Below are 15,017 nucleotides of genomic sequence, written 5' to 3'. Positions count from 1 at the left end.
GCAGATGTGTTTAAGTGGAAAACAAGAAACTGCATAAATGGAGGTGGACCAGCATTAGAAGTACTTGTCATTTTGATGTGCCTGTCTTCTTTGTGTGCATTTGCTTAACCTCACCCCCCTGCTCCCCACCGCAAACACATATGCCCAGAAGTCAGCTACGACTTCTGATGTCTCATGGTAGTAAAAAAATTTAAAGCTGAATCAGAAATGAGTAAAGAATTGAAAATAAGGAAACTAACATTTCACGATATGTAACCACCAACCTGCGTACTCTTTTTGATACTTTCTAGTTCTGTCTTCAGTAAACACAGATGTAGTTGTCCTCTGCACTGGCTTTCCTTGTGCTGTATGCTGCTGCTTCTCAGGTCCTTTTCTTAGCATTTCCAAAGAGACAAGAAAACTCTTTTTCATACCTAATCCTGTTGGCAAATTTCACATACCTCACAAATCTAATCTGGTGATCCAAACTGACAAATGATCTAAACGCTGTGATGCTTCTGGTGGATCATTTGTTGCGTAAATAAACAGTGAGAATTTAATCAGTTGACCTTTTGGAGGTAATATTACAGAAACCAGCACCAAATATCTTGGGAAAGCAAGTTAATGCAGAGTCAGTTGAAGATCAGCCTAGCAACATCAGGCCTTTTTAGGAGATGCAAGTAGTATGCCACATGTAGGTGAAACGACTCTTCCACATTCTAAGAGGGACAGAAGGACCATGTTGAACTTAGATACATGCATCCTTTTCAAACAGCTTAATTTTTACCAGCATAAATTCCATTTTATCTGGATTCAGTTTCAGATTGTTTACCCTTGACTAGTTCTAGTAATCACCTTAGAACAGATAGCTGTTTAAAGAAATACAGAGTGTCATTAGCTTATTGATAATGACCAACTATGAATGGTCTCACTCAGTAGCTCTTTATATATAGAGAAAAGAAGACTCCATCTACATACATGTTCCAGATTCAGCTCAGATTTGACATTTTTACTTCTCGCACTTGCCATGCTAGAGATGAAGTGGTTAGTTGGTTGGTTGTTCTTTCAGTTTTCTCTTTCTGGATTGCTCTAAATTTTAATGTTAGTATTTTAAAATCCTGCTGTTCACTATACGTATCCAGTAAATTAAACAATATTAATAGTGGGGATTGGGAATTATTACCTGGTTGGTACCTGGCAGTCTGATTAAAAAACCAGTATATTTGTAGATTATCCCACAAGAGCATATTGATGAGCAAGGTATTTTTTTCCCTTTCCTTTCAGGTGGTGTAACAAGGATGACCGTCTCTTTAGTGGTTATTGTATTTGAGTTAACAGGTGGCTTGGAATATATTGTGCCCCTCATGGCCGCAGTAATGACAAGCAAGTGGGTAGGAGATGCCTTTGGCAGGGAAGGTATTTATGAAGCCCACATTCGTCTGAATGGTTATCCTTTCCTGGATGCAAAAGAAGAATTCACCCATACAACTCTGGCTGCTGATGTTATGAGGCCTCGAAGAAATGACCCACCCTTAGCTGTTTTAACCCAAGATAACATGACAGTGGACGATATAGAAAATTTGATCAACGAAACCAGCTACAATGGTTTCCCAGTTATAATGTCAAAAGAGTCCCAAAGACTAGTGGGTTTTGCTCTAAGGAGAGATTTGACTATTGCAATAGGTAATTGTTTTTCTGTCCTCCGAGTTTGTATGGTTTCCCTCAGAGCAGCTAATGTTCAAGACAAACGTAGCAGATATGGGATGACGTTTTGAAAGACAAATGGAATTGTGCCACTGTAGCATTGTGCTTGCGAGCATTGAGATAGAGCATGTTGGATATGACTACATCCTTTTAAAGCAAAATACATTGGATGAATTTATGCTTAATTCTTATGTGCTCCATTGGTCTCTGTTGTGACAAAATAATCGTAGTTGCCAGATTCAGATGGTAATGTCCAGGTACCTGGACAACTATACTATAACGAAAATTCTGTTTTTGCCTTCTATAATTGGCACCACCCTTTGTCTTGGAATGCTACAATGCAGATGGCACCTCTAAATTTGATTTGTGAGTTTGAATGAACTTATTAATATTTTAAACCTTAGGAATATTACATAACACAAATGGGTCTTGAGAGAAAACAATTTGTAGCAATACATCACAAGTATGGATAGATGTTTGTGGACCTAGTAGCTTCTTGCATCTTTTTTGAAAGTATGTTGTATTACCTTAAAGTGTGAATTCAGCTTCCTTCTCTCGTTTTTCTTTTCCTTTCTTGACAAAAGAAAGTGCCAGAAAGAAACAAGAAGGCATTGTTGGCAGTTCCCGGGTCTGTTTTGCCCAACATACCCCATCACTTCCAGCAGAAAGTCCTCGGCCTTTGAAGCTTAGAAGCATTCTTGATATGAGCCCTTTTACTGTAACAGATCACACACCAATGGAGATAGTGGTGGATATTTTCCGCAAGCTGGGCTTGAGGCAGTGCCTCGTAACGCACAATGGGTGAGTCCATTGATGGGAATTGCTGTTCATACCACAAAGGCTTGAGTGTGCTTATGTTCCCACCTATTTCCAATTACTCTGGATAGAACTTTGGCACCCAGGCACAGTTTAAAAGCATGAAGCATGGGGCAACAGTCTAATTGGGTGATCTGGCATCTGCATTTTGTTTCCAGTTTTATTTTCCAGATGAATGCTTCCCTTTGTGTATTACTCTCACCATTTCCCTTATCTTCCTGTCATACAACCCCATATAAGCCCTGGGAATCATCAGCTTAGTTCAGTTTTGTAACATGAGAAAACGTTCTCGTACATTCTTGTTTCCCTCATAAGGAAAAGGGCAGAAGTGCTAAACATCAGTAAGAGCCATATAACACTGGGATCACATATTCAAATTACTTTAGTGTTGGGAAAAACTTCGTTTTTTCTTGTAAATATCAAGGAGGACCAGTAGTTTTGCAGGAACTGCCCCCCCCCAGCCATTTCTGGACTACAATTTAGTTCTAAGACAGCTAACTGATATAATACCTGTCTGGTCAATGCTGACATCGAATTTTAGTTTAAACCTTATTTTATTGTATGTTTTTAATATTATTATATTTATATGTTGTAAACTGCCCTGAGCTGGTCTCCTGGGAAGGCGGTGTATAAATTAAACTAATAATACTATTACTACTAATAATAAATAATAATACATGGCTAATATGTGCAGTTGCCTCCAGTTGAGGCCAGGTGCCATTGAACTGCTTCCAATTTTTCAGTAAACATTTTTGTGTCTTTCCTGGCAGTCCATCCTAAGTGATGTCTTATAGGCAAGAGTAGCTTACAAGAAGTGAAATACAAGAAATATAAGGTTTTATAAGACTTGATGTCATAGTTATTATTTAATTTATATACCACCCTGCCCAGTGAACCGGCTCAGGGTGGTGTGCATCATATTTCCATATCAGTCATTAAAACATTTCATTAAAATACAAGTATAAAATCTGAATATATAAATTTAAAATTTTTAAATTGAATTGCTTTTACTGCAAGTGAAAAATTACCATATTTTCTTAGGATCTTCCTCCTTTGAAGTAGTTTTGATAATTACTTAGACATTCTTCCTTTTAAAAAGCCCCTGAAGAGCGGGAAGGAACTGCACATTAAAAGGAACATGGAGGTGTTTCTAAAACTTATGGTCCTATACCATAAGAAAATCCCTGTTGGATCAGATCAGTGGTCCATCTAGTCCAGCATCCTCCTTCACACAGTGGCCTTCTAGTGGTCCTGGAAGTCCAGCAAATAAAGCATAGAAGTCAAGACCTTCCTCAGTACTGCAAACACTGGTCTCCAGAGGTTTGCTGCTTCTGAATGTGGAAGTTACCTTTGGGCACCCTGCTTAGTTGTCACTGATGGACCTATCCGCCAAGAGTCTGTCTAATCCCCTTTTAAAGCAATCTGTTATTGGCAATCACTACATCCACTGGCAGTAAATTCCACAATTGAATTACTTGTTGATTAAAGAAATACTTCCTTTTGTCCAACCTGAATCTATTGCTAATTGTCTTCATTGAACATCTCTCTGCAAGAAAATGTTCTCTCAGTTCACTTTCCACCCTATACATACTTTTATATTATTGTTCCCCCTTTTTTTCTAGACTGAAAAGCCCCAGACTCTGGTCTTCTCCCACCCTTGATTTTTTCTTCTACACTTTCCCCAGCTTTGCAGTGTGTATTTGTGTATGTATATTTATTAGTGGTGTTCATTCAAATCTACCTGGGCTGAAAATATACCCCAAAAATCTATCCCTTATTGATATTTTGGGGTATATTTCATCTTCCCAAATGTATCTTGGTTTTCTTGAAGAAACAAACAAACAAAAATCTTATATATATTCGGGAATTTGAAAACAGAGGAGAAGCTGTTTAAAGGGACTGAAGAAGTCAGCCACAGTTTAAACTGGGTTGCAAGAGAAGCCAGCCCACAATAAGCTAGGTTGGTAAGATTTGAGAGCCCCTTGCCTGTGCAGCTCTATGCTGCCTTCTCCTGTCACTCAGTTTAAATTAGTTAGCGGGAGAGGGAAGCCCAGGCAGGATCACTGTGCCCATGGAGAGCAGATGTGGGTGTGTGCTGCCTTCTTCTAATGGCCAGTTTAAACCAGGGGACAAGAGAGGGCAGCCTAGCTGGCATTGCTGTGCCTGGAGCCAGCGTGGTATAGCAGTTAAGAGCAGCAGCTCCTCCACACGCAGCCAGCTGGGGGATCTTGGGTTCATCACCGCCCTGATAGTGCTTCTGTGACCAAGCAGTCCTGTCAGAGCTATTTCAGCCTCATCTACCTCACAGGGTGTCTGTTGTGGGAAGAGGAATGGAAGACAACTGTAAGCTGCTTTGTGACCCCTTTGGGCAGTGAAAAGTGGGGTAAAAAAGCCAACTCTTCTGAGGAGGAAGAGGTACAGTTCTGTGCTGTTTTCTCCTGCTGCCTGGTTTAAACTGGGTCACCTTTTTGAGGTTGTGGCCCGTTGCCAAGGGGTGGGGGGAGAGGTGACCCGGGGTCCCGCGCATGTGCGGCAGCCCTACACAAACATGCATGTGTGGACGTGGCGCACATGCGTGTTTCCACCCGGTGGGGGCACAAATGCACATGTGCGGCAGTTTTGTGCATGTGTGCATGCGCATGGCTGCTATGCATGCGTGTTTGCGCTCCCCGCAGGGGCGCAAATGCACATGTGTGGCGGCTCTGCTCATGCACGAAACTGCTGTGCGTGCGTGTTTGTGCCCCCACCGGGCACTTTTCTCTCCCCCCCCTCCCGCAGCAATAAGCTTGCTGGGTCGCGAGCTAATCAGCCACTTCGGCGGCCAATTTGCTTGCGGCCTTGCGAGCTTCTCGCTGCGGGGGGGGCAGGGAGAGGGGAGCTGCTGCCAAGGCTCTTGCGGCCCGCCACCAGGCCGCAGGCCGGGGGTTGATGAGCCCCTGAACTGGGCTACAGGAGAGGCCAAGCCAGCCTCAGGATTGGGCTAGTATTTTTAAATTTTAAATTTATTTTATTTTTCACTTGTATTCTGCCCATCCCTATTGGCTCAAGGTGGATTACTACACAATTCCATACACTGTTAAAATATATATAAGTTAATATAGAAAAGGAATACAATCTAATTATAACATTTAGAAGTTTTTAACTTTTAGAGAAAAGCAGCATATAAGAACCAACTCTTCTTCTTCTTCTATTTATAAAATAATAATCATCATCATAATTATATATATATATATATATATATATATATAATTTGTGATATAGGGACTAGAACTGTTTTCTAATAACCCTTTTCCTAATAACCCCCCACAAGAAGGTGATTTTTGTTTTACTGCTGGCACACACTGTTACCCATAATGCTCTGTAATATCTTGTCCAACATCCTCTGTCCTCTGATGTTATTATCTTGTACCTCTCTCTGATTGTGGGGCGATCTGTCCACATCATCTAGTGTTGCTGTTGGTGTCAAAAGCACACTCTGTAATGATGTCGGGACATTGAAAAGGTGGTACTAGTCACGATGGACAGGAAGTCCAATTTTGAGAGCAATCCTAGGTTCCTTGTAACATGCAGTTCCTCTTACAGTGCCTGTTTGTGTACATAATGTTCACAATTGTAGATCTCTTCCTTCTCTTCTTCCACTGAAATTTATAACATATGAGCTCCCCCAATGTATTCTCTGGAGCTAGAGTCCCAGTTCAAATGTTACTTAGCAGGATCCTTTGCACATTTAACTCCTTAGGGCAGGGGTAGTCAGACTACGGCCCTCCAGATGTCCATGGCCTACAATTCCCATGAGCCCCTGTCAGCATATGCTGGCAGGGGCTCATGGGAGTTGTAGTCCATGGACATCTGGAGGGCTGCAGTTTGACTACCCCTGCCTTAGGGGGATGGCCTATGCTTATGAGCAGTTGGAGAAGTCTGTTATTTTGCCATCTTATTAATCAAAGCAACAACTTTCTCTTTAATTTTTTTAAATTATTACTATTTAATTGAGATTGCATATTAAACTGTAGGCTGTTGATATTTGCTGTGTTGCAGTATATTATTTGCATTTGCTGTTTTTAAAAGTGTTTAAGGAATAAGCATATATATCTTCCACCCAAAGGAAACATTACTGTTGCATGTAACTTTCTAAAGTTACAGCTGAAATGTATACTATATTTTATTATAATGATTATTTTTCAAAAAAAGTTGTGTTTCCAAATATATCCTTGAGGATATTATCCTAGAAAATTACTTTCCCCCTCTCTAGCATGGTGTTAAGAGTGGCAATTTCTAATCTGGAGAACTGGATTTGATTCCCTACTCCTCCACATGCAGACAGCTGGGTGACCTTGAGCTAGTCACTGTTCTCTTAGATCTGTATTGCAGAGCAGTTCTCTTAGAACTCTCTCATCTCCTCCTACCTCACAGGGGTAGAAGAGGAAAGGAATGGTGTTTATAAGCTGCTTTGTAACCTCTTTGGGTAGTGAACAGTAGGAGACGAAATTCCTACACTTCTTTTACGATGCTGTGATTGGGATCTATCAGTTAAATCCATTGGGTTTGGGACTATCATTTAAAGCCATTGATAATACGGGAACCAAATTGTGCAAAAATCTATAGTATACTAAAACGCATCGTTACCCTGTGCTATATTTTAAGGGTTCTAATTATCTAAAACAATTACTATTAACTATGTAGAAAGGTATCATAGTACTAATTTACTTAATGAATTCTTAAGTGAATTTCTTAGACAAAGTGTTGCCTTTGCTTTGTAATATGTCTCTCTTCTCTTGCTTCAGGTTGTTAAGTTATTTGGAATATAATTTTTACAGTTGTTGGGTTTTATTCCCCTATTCGCTTTTTGGGTCATTCCCCCCCACTCCAAACAATGACATGTATTTGCATATCCCCACCACTAAACCAATTTTATGGAGACTGGCAGTTGAATTCCACTTCCTAGTGTATATATATAAGCAAAAACAGTGAACATCAGTTGCAAGAAATTTTAATTTAAATGTGTAGATGTTTAAAAGCACTGGTCAACAAAGAATCTATAGATGTTACAAGTCACCTATAGATATTACAAGTCACAATCAGTAATCTTTGTCTCTAAAACCGCCCAGAGCTGTAAAGAATGAGCGGTATAAAAATCCAAATAAATAATTTAAATGGTTTCTAAATGGGAAAAGACTCAAAACCTTGGTTTTGCACTTTTGCATGAAGATGAAGAATATGACTGGATAGTTTTGCTTACAGCTGGAATGTTTGTATTCCATGTGGAATTGCTATATAAATGTGGGCTTTCATATCTACTACAGACTGGCCCATTTGAAAATCTTTGTTTTCGTGTTTAAGTTTAATATCAGTGAAATGTAGGACTTCAGAAAGAAGGTGAACTGGATCTCCACAAGTGAAGAGATGGGACTCTGGCATTCTATGTCATTTATTATCCATCTACCATTTCTATAGTCCCATAGCTATTCCAACAGGATTTTGATCCCCAGTCTCCAAATCCTTTAATATTTCCATTACCCTGGTTTTTGCTTTTTGTGAACATGCACATTTTGATTCAGCCTAATTATTCTAGTTACAGAAAGCTTTTACTGGTACAACAAAGAGTAGAATTTGTATAGACCTCACATGGCCTTGCTTAACCATCTTCTAGTACAACAGGAATGCAGCGAGAGGGGGGCTGTAATTGTTAGTTCCTAATACTTATAGAAAGTTGTGATGACATCAGATTGATTGTAATAATGGTAAACAACTAGCTCTGTATTTCACTTCTGCCTCTATTATCCTGAGTTTAATATGTGCTTTATGGTAGCTGCTACAAGATAGGTTTTTAGATTCCAGAGAAAGGGGGTACTGATTTTCAAATCACTTTTTCAGTTAATCTTTTCATTATTAGCATTTCTGCAGTCCATGTTTTCATTTTACTTTTTCTAAACTTCTCTCATTGTGATTGGATCTTTTTTTGTTTGATTTCACACACAGTTATTAGCATAACATGATCTGTTTCAGGATTGTCTTGGGGATCATCACAAAGAAGAACATATTAGAACATCTCGAGCAACTAAAGCAACACGTCGAACCCTTGGTGATTAGATATATCAGATCTCCTCATTAGACATGTTAGACATCAGGAAGCATGAAACTTGTGAATTGTTCAGTGTTCTCTTGCAATAGCTGAACAACAAATCTTCGCCTACAAGTACAGAGGCTTTTCATTTAGATGTCAGTGTAAATTTGAAAATGAATAAAATCCACTTGCAGAAAATATGCTGAATGAAGTGACAGCTGAAAAATATACTGTTAATTAAAAGAAAATGTTGTGAGAACCAGTGGGCTAGGAAGACTAGAAGTACTGCTGTCCCAAAGGTGTCGTGCACATCCTTTCTTTCCTTTCTGATAGGTTTTGTGTAGATTATAAAACCAGTGAGCAACGTTTTTGACTTTTAATAATAGCTACAAATCATTTTAGTTTTGACATCTGTACTAGAGCATTCATCTTGAAGCATGAGATTTTTGCACATCCTTTTCCCATGCATTTGGAAAGTCACTTTTCTAGAGTGACGGTTGGAAAGGTATTTATGTTCTAATTAAGAGTATCAATAATGATACCATTTATCAGTTGTCTGTTTTGCTGTATTTTGTTCCATTCAGATAGCAGTTGTTGCTCTGCAGCAATTGCTGTTGGTCCATCCTCCAGGTTTAGCTGCTTCACAATCGTTTCATGCATCCTTTGTAAAAAAATAAATTACAGCAAAACTGCTAACCAGAATAACAAGGTCAGCAGTTCATTCTTTGTTTCTGCTTCTCTTGTGATAATATCCTTTTAGGGCACCTTCAATCTTTGATATTTCAATAGAACTGGTGTGGGCTTATTAGCTAGTAATACCTTGGTCATAAGAGCACTGTTTCAAAAAAAATTTGGATGGGGGGGGGAGTATAACGACATGGGTTTTTTCTTCTGTCTCGCATGGAATCTTTAATCTTCAAATACATTAACATATAATCATCTATTCAAATGTATCTGCATGTGCTCTTATGAAGACACCCAAACCAATAGGTTATGCTGGGCAGAGCCTCAAAATTGAATTATTAAGCAATTTTGAGTTTAGTTAGATTGAACAATACTTTCTTCTGATAATGGAATCAGTGTCATTTATTCACACACCTTACCTCATTCCCCCTTTGTCCTCCTTTGTCACTTTTTTGTTGGCATATGATGATCACCAACACAAAAAAATTAACTATAAGTGAGTACGAGCTTAGTATTTATTTACTTGGATCATTATGAAATTTGGTAATAGTTTAGTGACCATCGTGTTCAGTATCATGATACTGCTGTCGTTTTTAACAAAATGATGGTTATTTGATAACAATAAAATGCGTTGCTTCAAATAAGACAATCAGGGTTTAATGCATTCTGTTCCTGTCAACAAAAACGCGTTGGCTACAGATTTAGTCTGGCTGTTTCCTTTTGCCCTTCTATTTAATTAGCCGTCTTCTGTGTGTCTCTTTTCAGGCGCCTCCTTGGCATCATAACAAAAAAAGATATCCTCCGTCATATGGCCCAGACGGCAAACCAAGACCCCGCATCAATAATGTTCAACTGAATTCAGTTACTGAGGAGAGAGAGGAAAGTGAAGAGGAGGTTCATTTGTTGAATAGCACAACACTATAGCGTATGGCATTGTTCTGTGATTCAAGATGAAAGCTGGATTTTTTTGGAAACTCACACTGCTACGATTCACGAGTTGGTTTAGGAAAGTGCAGCTAGCGTGGAAAAAGGAAATTTCTCACAGTAACAGAGGAGACGAGAGTGGATTTCTGCAGCCCCGCACTGGATGCGTTCTGAACCACTAGATCTGCCATGATAGTGCAGTGGGAAGATGGAAGGCTCCAATCTACCATGTTACTTTGGTATCAAATACATTGTTAGTCCCCATTTCTGGAGGGATCACTTTGAATTGAGCCATCTTTTGAAGACTGCAATATGTTGCCCTTTTTTGCCACTGGCGGCTGTTGTGTGAACTCATGAAATGCATTGTTATTCCACATCACCTCTTTACATTCCAGAAGAGCTTCTATTTCTCTGTCTCTCTCCTGAGCCGTAACAAAGCCTCTTTAGAATTGGTGTGCCCTTTTGATGGTAGTTTCTCATATTGAGATGAACTGTGACCTGCTGAGCTTGATCACAAGAAGGAACTGTTTCTTGTGCCATTTAAACCTAGTGTTTGTATATCATGAAATTCATGGGGCAGTTTAAAACTACTGCAATAGAAACAGATTAAACAGGTAAATAACTAGTATGAAGCATGTCTGAAATCCTGCAGCTTAGGAGCTGCAACTTAAAAGGCCAAAAACCTGTCTCAAGAGGACTGCTTCTTCTGCAAGATGGTAATGTGACCTGGGCTTATGCAATTATTTTGTATTATTAAAAACACTAAGGTATGTACCATTGTCATGCAGTGTAAGGAAAATGCTGCTATTCTAAGACATGGAATAATTCTGTATAAATGTATATCTGATAACAACTGCATGCTTAAACACTGATGATTGCCCCTCCCAATAAATTAAGACTAATCATTTTCTGTTTCCCATTCCCACAAAAAAGTGTTCCATTGCTGACACTGAAACAAGAAATGTAATCATAACTTGCACTGGACGTACATTGATTTTATCATTTAATTTATATGTTTATGGATTTAAAATATATACTAAATACAAAGTAATTAATTGTCACAGTTAATTTTACCTTTATAATGTGATTTTTGTACAACAATTCAGAACCTTCTGCAGGATTCGGATTTAGGTAAAATGTAATATTTCTTTGTAATTCTGTCTGACTTTCTATTACCGTAACCTTAATATTTTTGTTTCTAATCAAAAAACTGGAATACATTTGTAAACACTGCAGGATTTAAAACATTATGTAACTATTATAGTTTGATTTTTCTTTACACAAACTTTGAAATGTAGCAATAACTCAGTTGTAGCTGATCTCAAATACTGAATTGAAAATGTTTGTGTGGGATTTAAATTCAAGGTATAAATTCAAATACTTGAAACATTTGGAACATGCTTCCTGGTTCCATTATGTATTTCTAAATTTTTAGTACTCATTAAGTTAGAGCTAAACATCAGCCCTGAGATGTTACATCTGTGGTGTTGACCATAGTAAGACTGGAAGTTGGTAAGACGGTTTTGTAGACCTGAATGATGGCTAACAAGGCATCTATCTCATCTCTTAAGAGTGAGGAGCATTTATGTTGGCTATACGAACAATGAAAGTTATATAATTATTTGAGGGACTAGATGGTAAACTCTGCATGCGTAGTGAGGCTTAACATTTTCCTAAGCACTGGATTCCAGTTAATGACTTATCTTGAAACTCAGGAGTTTTCAAAATTCTCCAGGACAGCCCAGAAAACCTGTTTGGAAAAGCAGGAGCAAGATGCTGTGATGCTGGGTAGACACCATTCAGTGATCTTTTAGAGTGGTGCCTGAAGCAAAATAAAAATATGTTTCTTTATTGTAAAATACTCTGGCACTGAAATGGTGAAAGGACATGCCAGAAGAACTCTTAGTAAAGTCAGCAGGAGCACATAACTATTTTTTAATAATCAGAAACAGCAATTTGAATTCTTGCTAAAATGATGCTCTTGGCAACAACCCATCCTATTAATTTCTCTCCATGAAAAAAGTTTGTAAAAGCCATTTTTGTTGCTTAGGTAGAAATCTGGAATATTCTGCGTTTTGAGACCTTTTGGTACTTCGCTAAATCAGTGTTATCTTTGTAGCATTTGGTCTACATGTAGAAACTGTTGCTGGGAAGTTTCTATTTATTGCTCACTGTCTACAAATAATTGAAGTACCATTTGCTAATCATGTAATTTTTAAACCAGATTTTTCTCTGAGTAAAATGTCCTAATTTTTAAAGTCTCCTGTTTTGTTTGAAGCTCCCTACCAGTTAAGATTTATTTTAGTCTCTGCTGGTAGAAGAGGCATCACATAAAGTCACATTGCCCTCAAGCTGCCCACTGTAGTACCAAGTGAATTTAACCGTAATGTCTTCACATTTAATATTCTGTATAGATTTTCTTTGCCAGCACATACAGTGTATGTTAGCTAGGGACGATGCATTAGAAATTCAGGAAGTGAGTGTGCCAGAGCTGTCTAACAAAGATGCATTAATGAAGGCAGTGTCTTACTCAAGAGTTGAACAGGATAGGGGCGGAGGGCAGGGGCAGTGTCAGCATTTTTTGGTTCCTAAAGATTGCATAATCTATTAAATCTGTGCTATTTCCTAGAGTTGTATTAAACATTGAAATTAATGTTTTTATTTATACTAGTGTGGTAGAGTTGCATATCATTACAGTAAAATAAAATCCTATTACTGTAATGAATTCACCATAAAACATTAAAAATTTGTGTATGATGCTTCTGGTTTGACTCTTTATTGCTGTACTCAGATCTTGGCTATAGGGAACATATGGAGAAAGGTGGGGGACAGTAAAAAGCTGTCCTTATATTTGATTAACTGAATAAAACTGAAAAAATAGTTCTCTTATACAAGCACCTTTTCTAAAGTGGCAGTATTAGTGAAATTGAATTACCAGCACTAAATGCAGCACAAATGTAAGTCCAGTGTGAGGATATTTACACAAAATTAAAAATAATTTATTTCAATTAGTTTAGTGATATTAATGACAAATCTCTGTTGAGCAGAACTCTCTTTGCTATTAGGTATCTTTCTTCCCCCTTTGACTGTTACAGAAAAGGTAGAGAATGTGAACCCAAACATTGGTTCAGAAAGGCTGTACTTACTAAACCAGAATCTCTCACTGTTAAGAATAGTCTCCAATATTTATAATCAAAATTATACTCTAATGCCATAAAAGAAAAACATGAATTTTGATATGACATTATGGACCACCAATTTTCTTCCAGACATCAACCTCGCAGTACCAAAAGTTACTTTAACCAATAAGAAAATATTGTTTACTTTATGAAGCTACTCCAAAAGCATCAGGCACTTTTTTGATTCCCAGTATCTTGTAAAATCAAGCCTAGCTGAGGTATAATAGAACCTGAAACTTGGCTGAGCAGCATTTTAAGAGGCAATTTCAGGGAGCCTTGGATAATATTGTATCCTACACTTAGAAAATCAACATTCACCCACACCATGCACTGATTCTTGGCTACTTATCTGATGAGGACAAAAAGGCTCTTTTGGCATCCATAAAGACACAAGATTGGATGCAATAGGATCCTGCCAAAGTAAAGAATCTTCTAGTGAAGGAAGCTGTTCTTCCTTATGTAATGGACAAGAACTGTTGGCTCCAATGCTTACAATTCTGAATGAACAAATTTATTTTCATTTACAACATTTGGATAGGGCTGATTATGACTTAAACTAATTCTCAGAATTTAGATTCCAAGGCCTTTACGCAAGGACAATGTTGATAGTTGGATTGTTTATGATTATCTTAGTAAAAGTTAGATTCCAGAGAAAGGGGGTACTGATTTTCAAATCACTTTTTCAGTTAATCTTTTCATTATTAGCATTTCTGCAGTCCATGTTTTCATTTTACTTTTTCTAAACTTCTCTCATTGTGATTGGATCTTTTTTTTTGATTTCACACACAGTTATTAGCATAACATGATCTGTTTCAGGATTGTCTTGGGGATCATCACAAAGAAGAACATATTAGAACATGTCCTAATTTTTAAAGTCTCCTGTTTTGTTTGAAGCTCCCTACCAGTTAAGATTATTTTAGTCTCTGCTGGTAGAAGAGGCATCACATAAAGTCACATTGCCCTCAAGCTGCCCACTGTAGTACCAAGTGAATTTAACCGTAATGTCTTCACATTTAATATTCTGTATAGATTTTCTTTGCCAGCACATACAGTGTATGTTAGCTAGGGACGATGCATTAGAAATTCAGGAAGTGAGTGTGCCAGAGCTGTCTAACAAAGATGCATTAATGAAGGCAGTGTCTTACTCAAGAGTTGAACAGGATAGGGGCGGAGGGCAGGGGCAGTGTCAGCATTTTTTGGTTCCTAAAGATTGCATAATCTATTAAATCTGTGCTATTTCCTAGAGTTGTATTAAACATTGAAATTAATGTTTTTATTTATACTAGTGTGGTAGAGTTGCATATCATTACAGTAAAATAAAATCCTATTACTGTAATGAATTTACCATAAAACATTAAAAATTTGTGTATGATGCTTCTGGTTTGACTCTTTATTGCTGTACTCAGATCTTGGCTATAGGGAACATATGGAGAAAGGTGGGGGACAGTAAAAAGCAAATAATCCACCTTTCCTTATATTTGATTAACTGAATAAAACTGAAAAAAATAGTTCTCTTATACAAGCACCTTTTCTAAAGTGGCAGTATTAGTGAAATTGAATTACCAGCACTAAATGCAGCACAAATGTAAGTCCAGTGTGAGGATATTTACACAAAATTAAAAATAATTTATTTCAATTAGTTTAGTGATATTAATAACAAATCTCTG

General features: G+C 37.8%; 1 protein-coding gene across 11 annotated transcripts in view; it reads left to right on the top strand.

The window, feature by feature from the left end:
- Positions 1–12,928, top strand: part of CLCN3 (chloride voltage-gated channel 3) — a 69,234-nt gene extending 56,306 nt beyond the window's left edge. For 8 of the 11 annotated variants that reach the window (XM_077353615.1, XM_077353614.1, XM_077353618.1 and 5 more), the window contains 4 exons: positions 1,264–1,662; positions 2,268–2,484; positions 8,506–8,581; positions 10,013–12,928. In XM_077353615.1, coding sequence (XP_077209730.1) covers positions 1,264–1,662; positions 2,268–2,484; positions 8,506–8,581; positions 10,013–10,171 — 851 coding nt within the window. In that variant the 3' untranslated portion in view covers positions 10,172–12,928. The remainder of the gene's footprint in view (positions 1–1,263; positions 1,663–2,267; positions 2,485–8,505; positions 8,582–10,012) is intronic. The other 3 variants (XM_077353619.1, XM_077353621.1, XM_077353625.1) reach the window with 1 other exon arrangement.
- Positions 12,929–15,017: the final 2,089 nt, after the last annotated feature.

This window comes from Paroedura picta, chromosome 10 (genome assembly GCF_049243985.1).
Source record: "Paroedura picta isolate Pp20150507F chromosome 10, Ppicta_v3.0, whole genome shotgun sequence".
Taxonomy (NCBI): Eukaryota; Metazoa; Chordata; class Lepidosauria; order Squamata; family Gekkonidae; genus Paroedura; species Paroedura picta.
This window is presented reverse-complemented; position numbering and strand designations above follow the sequence as displayed.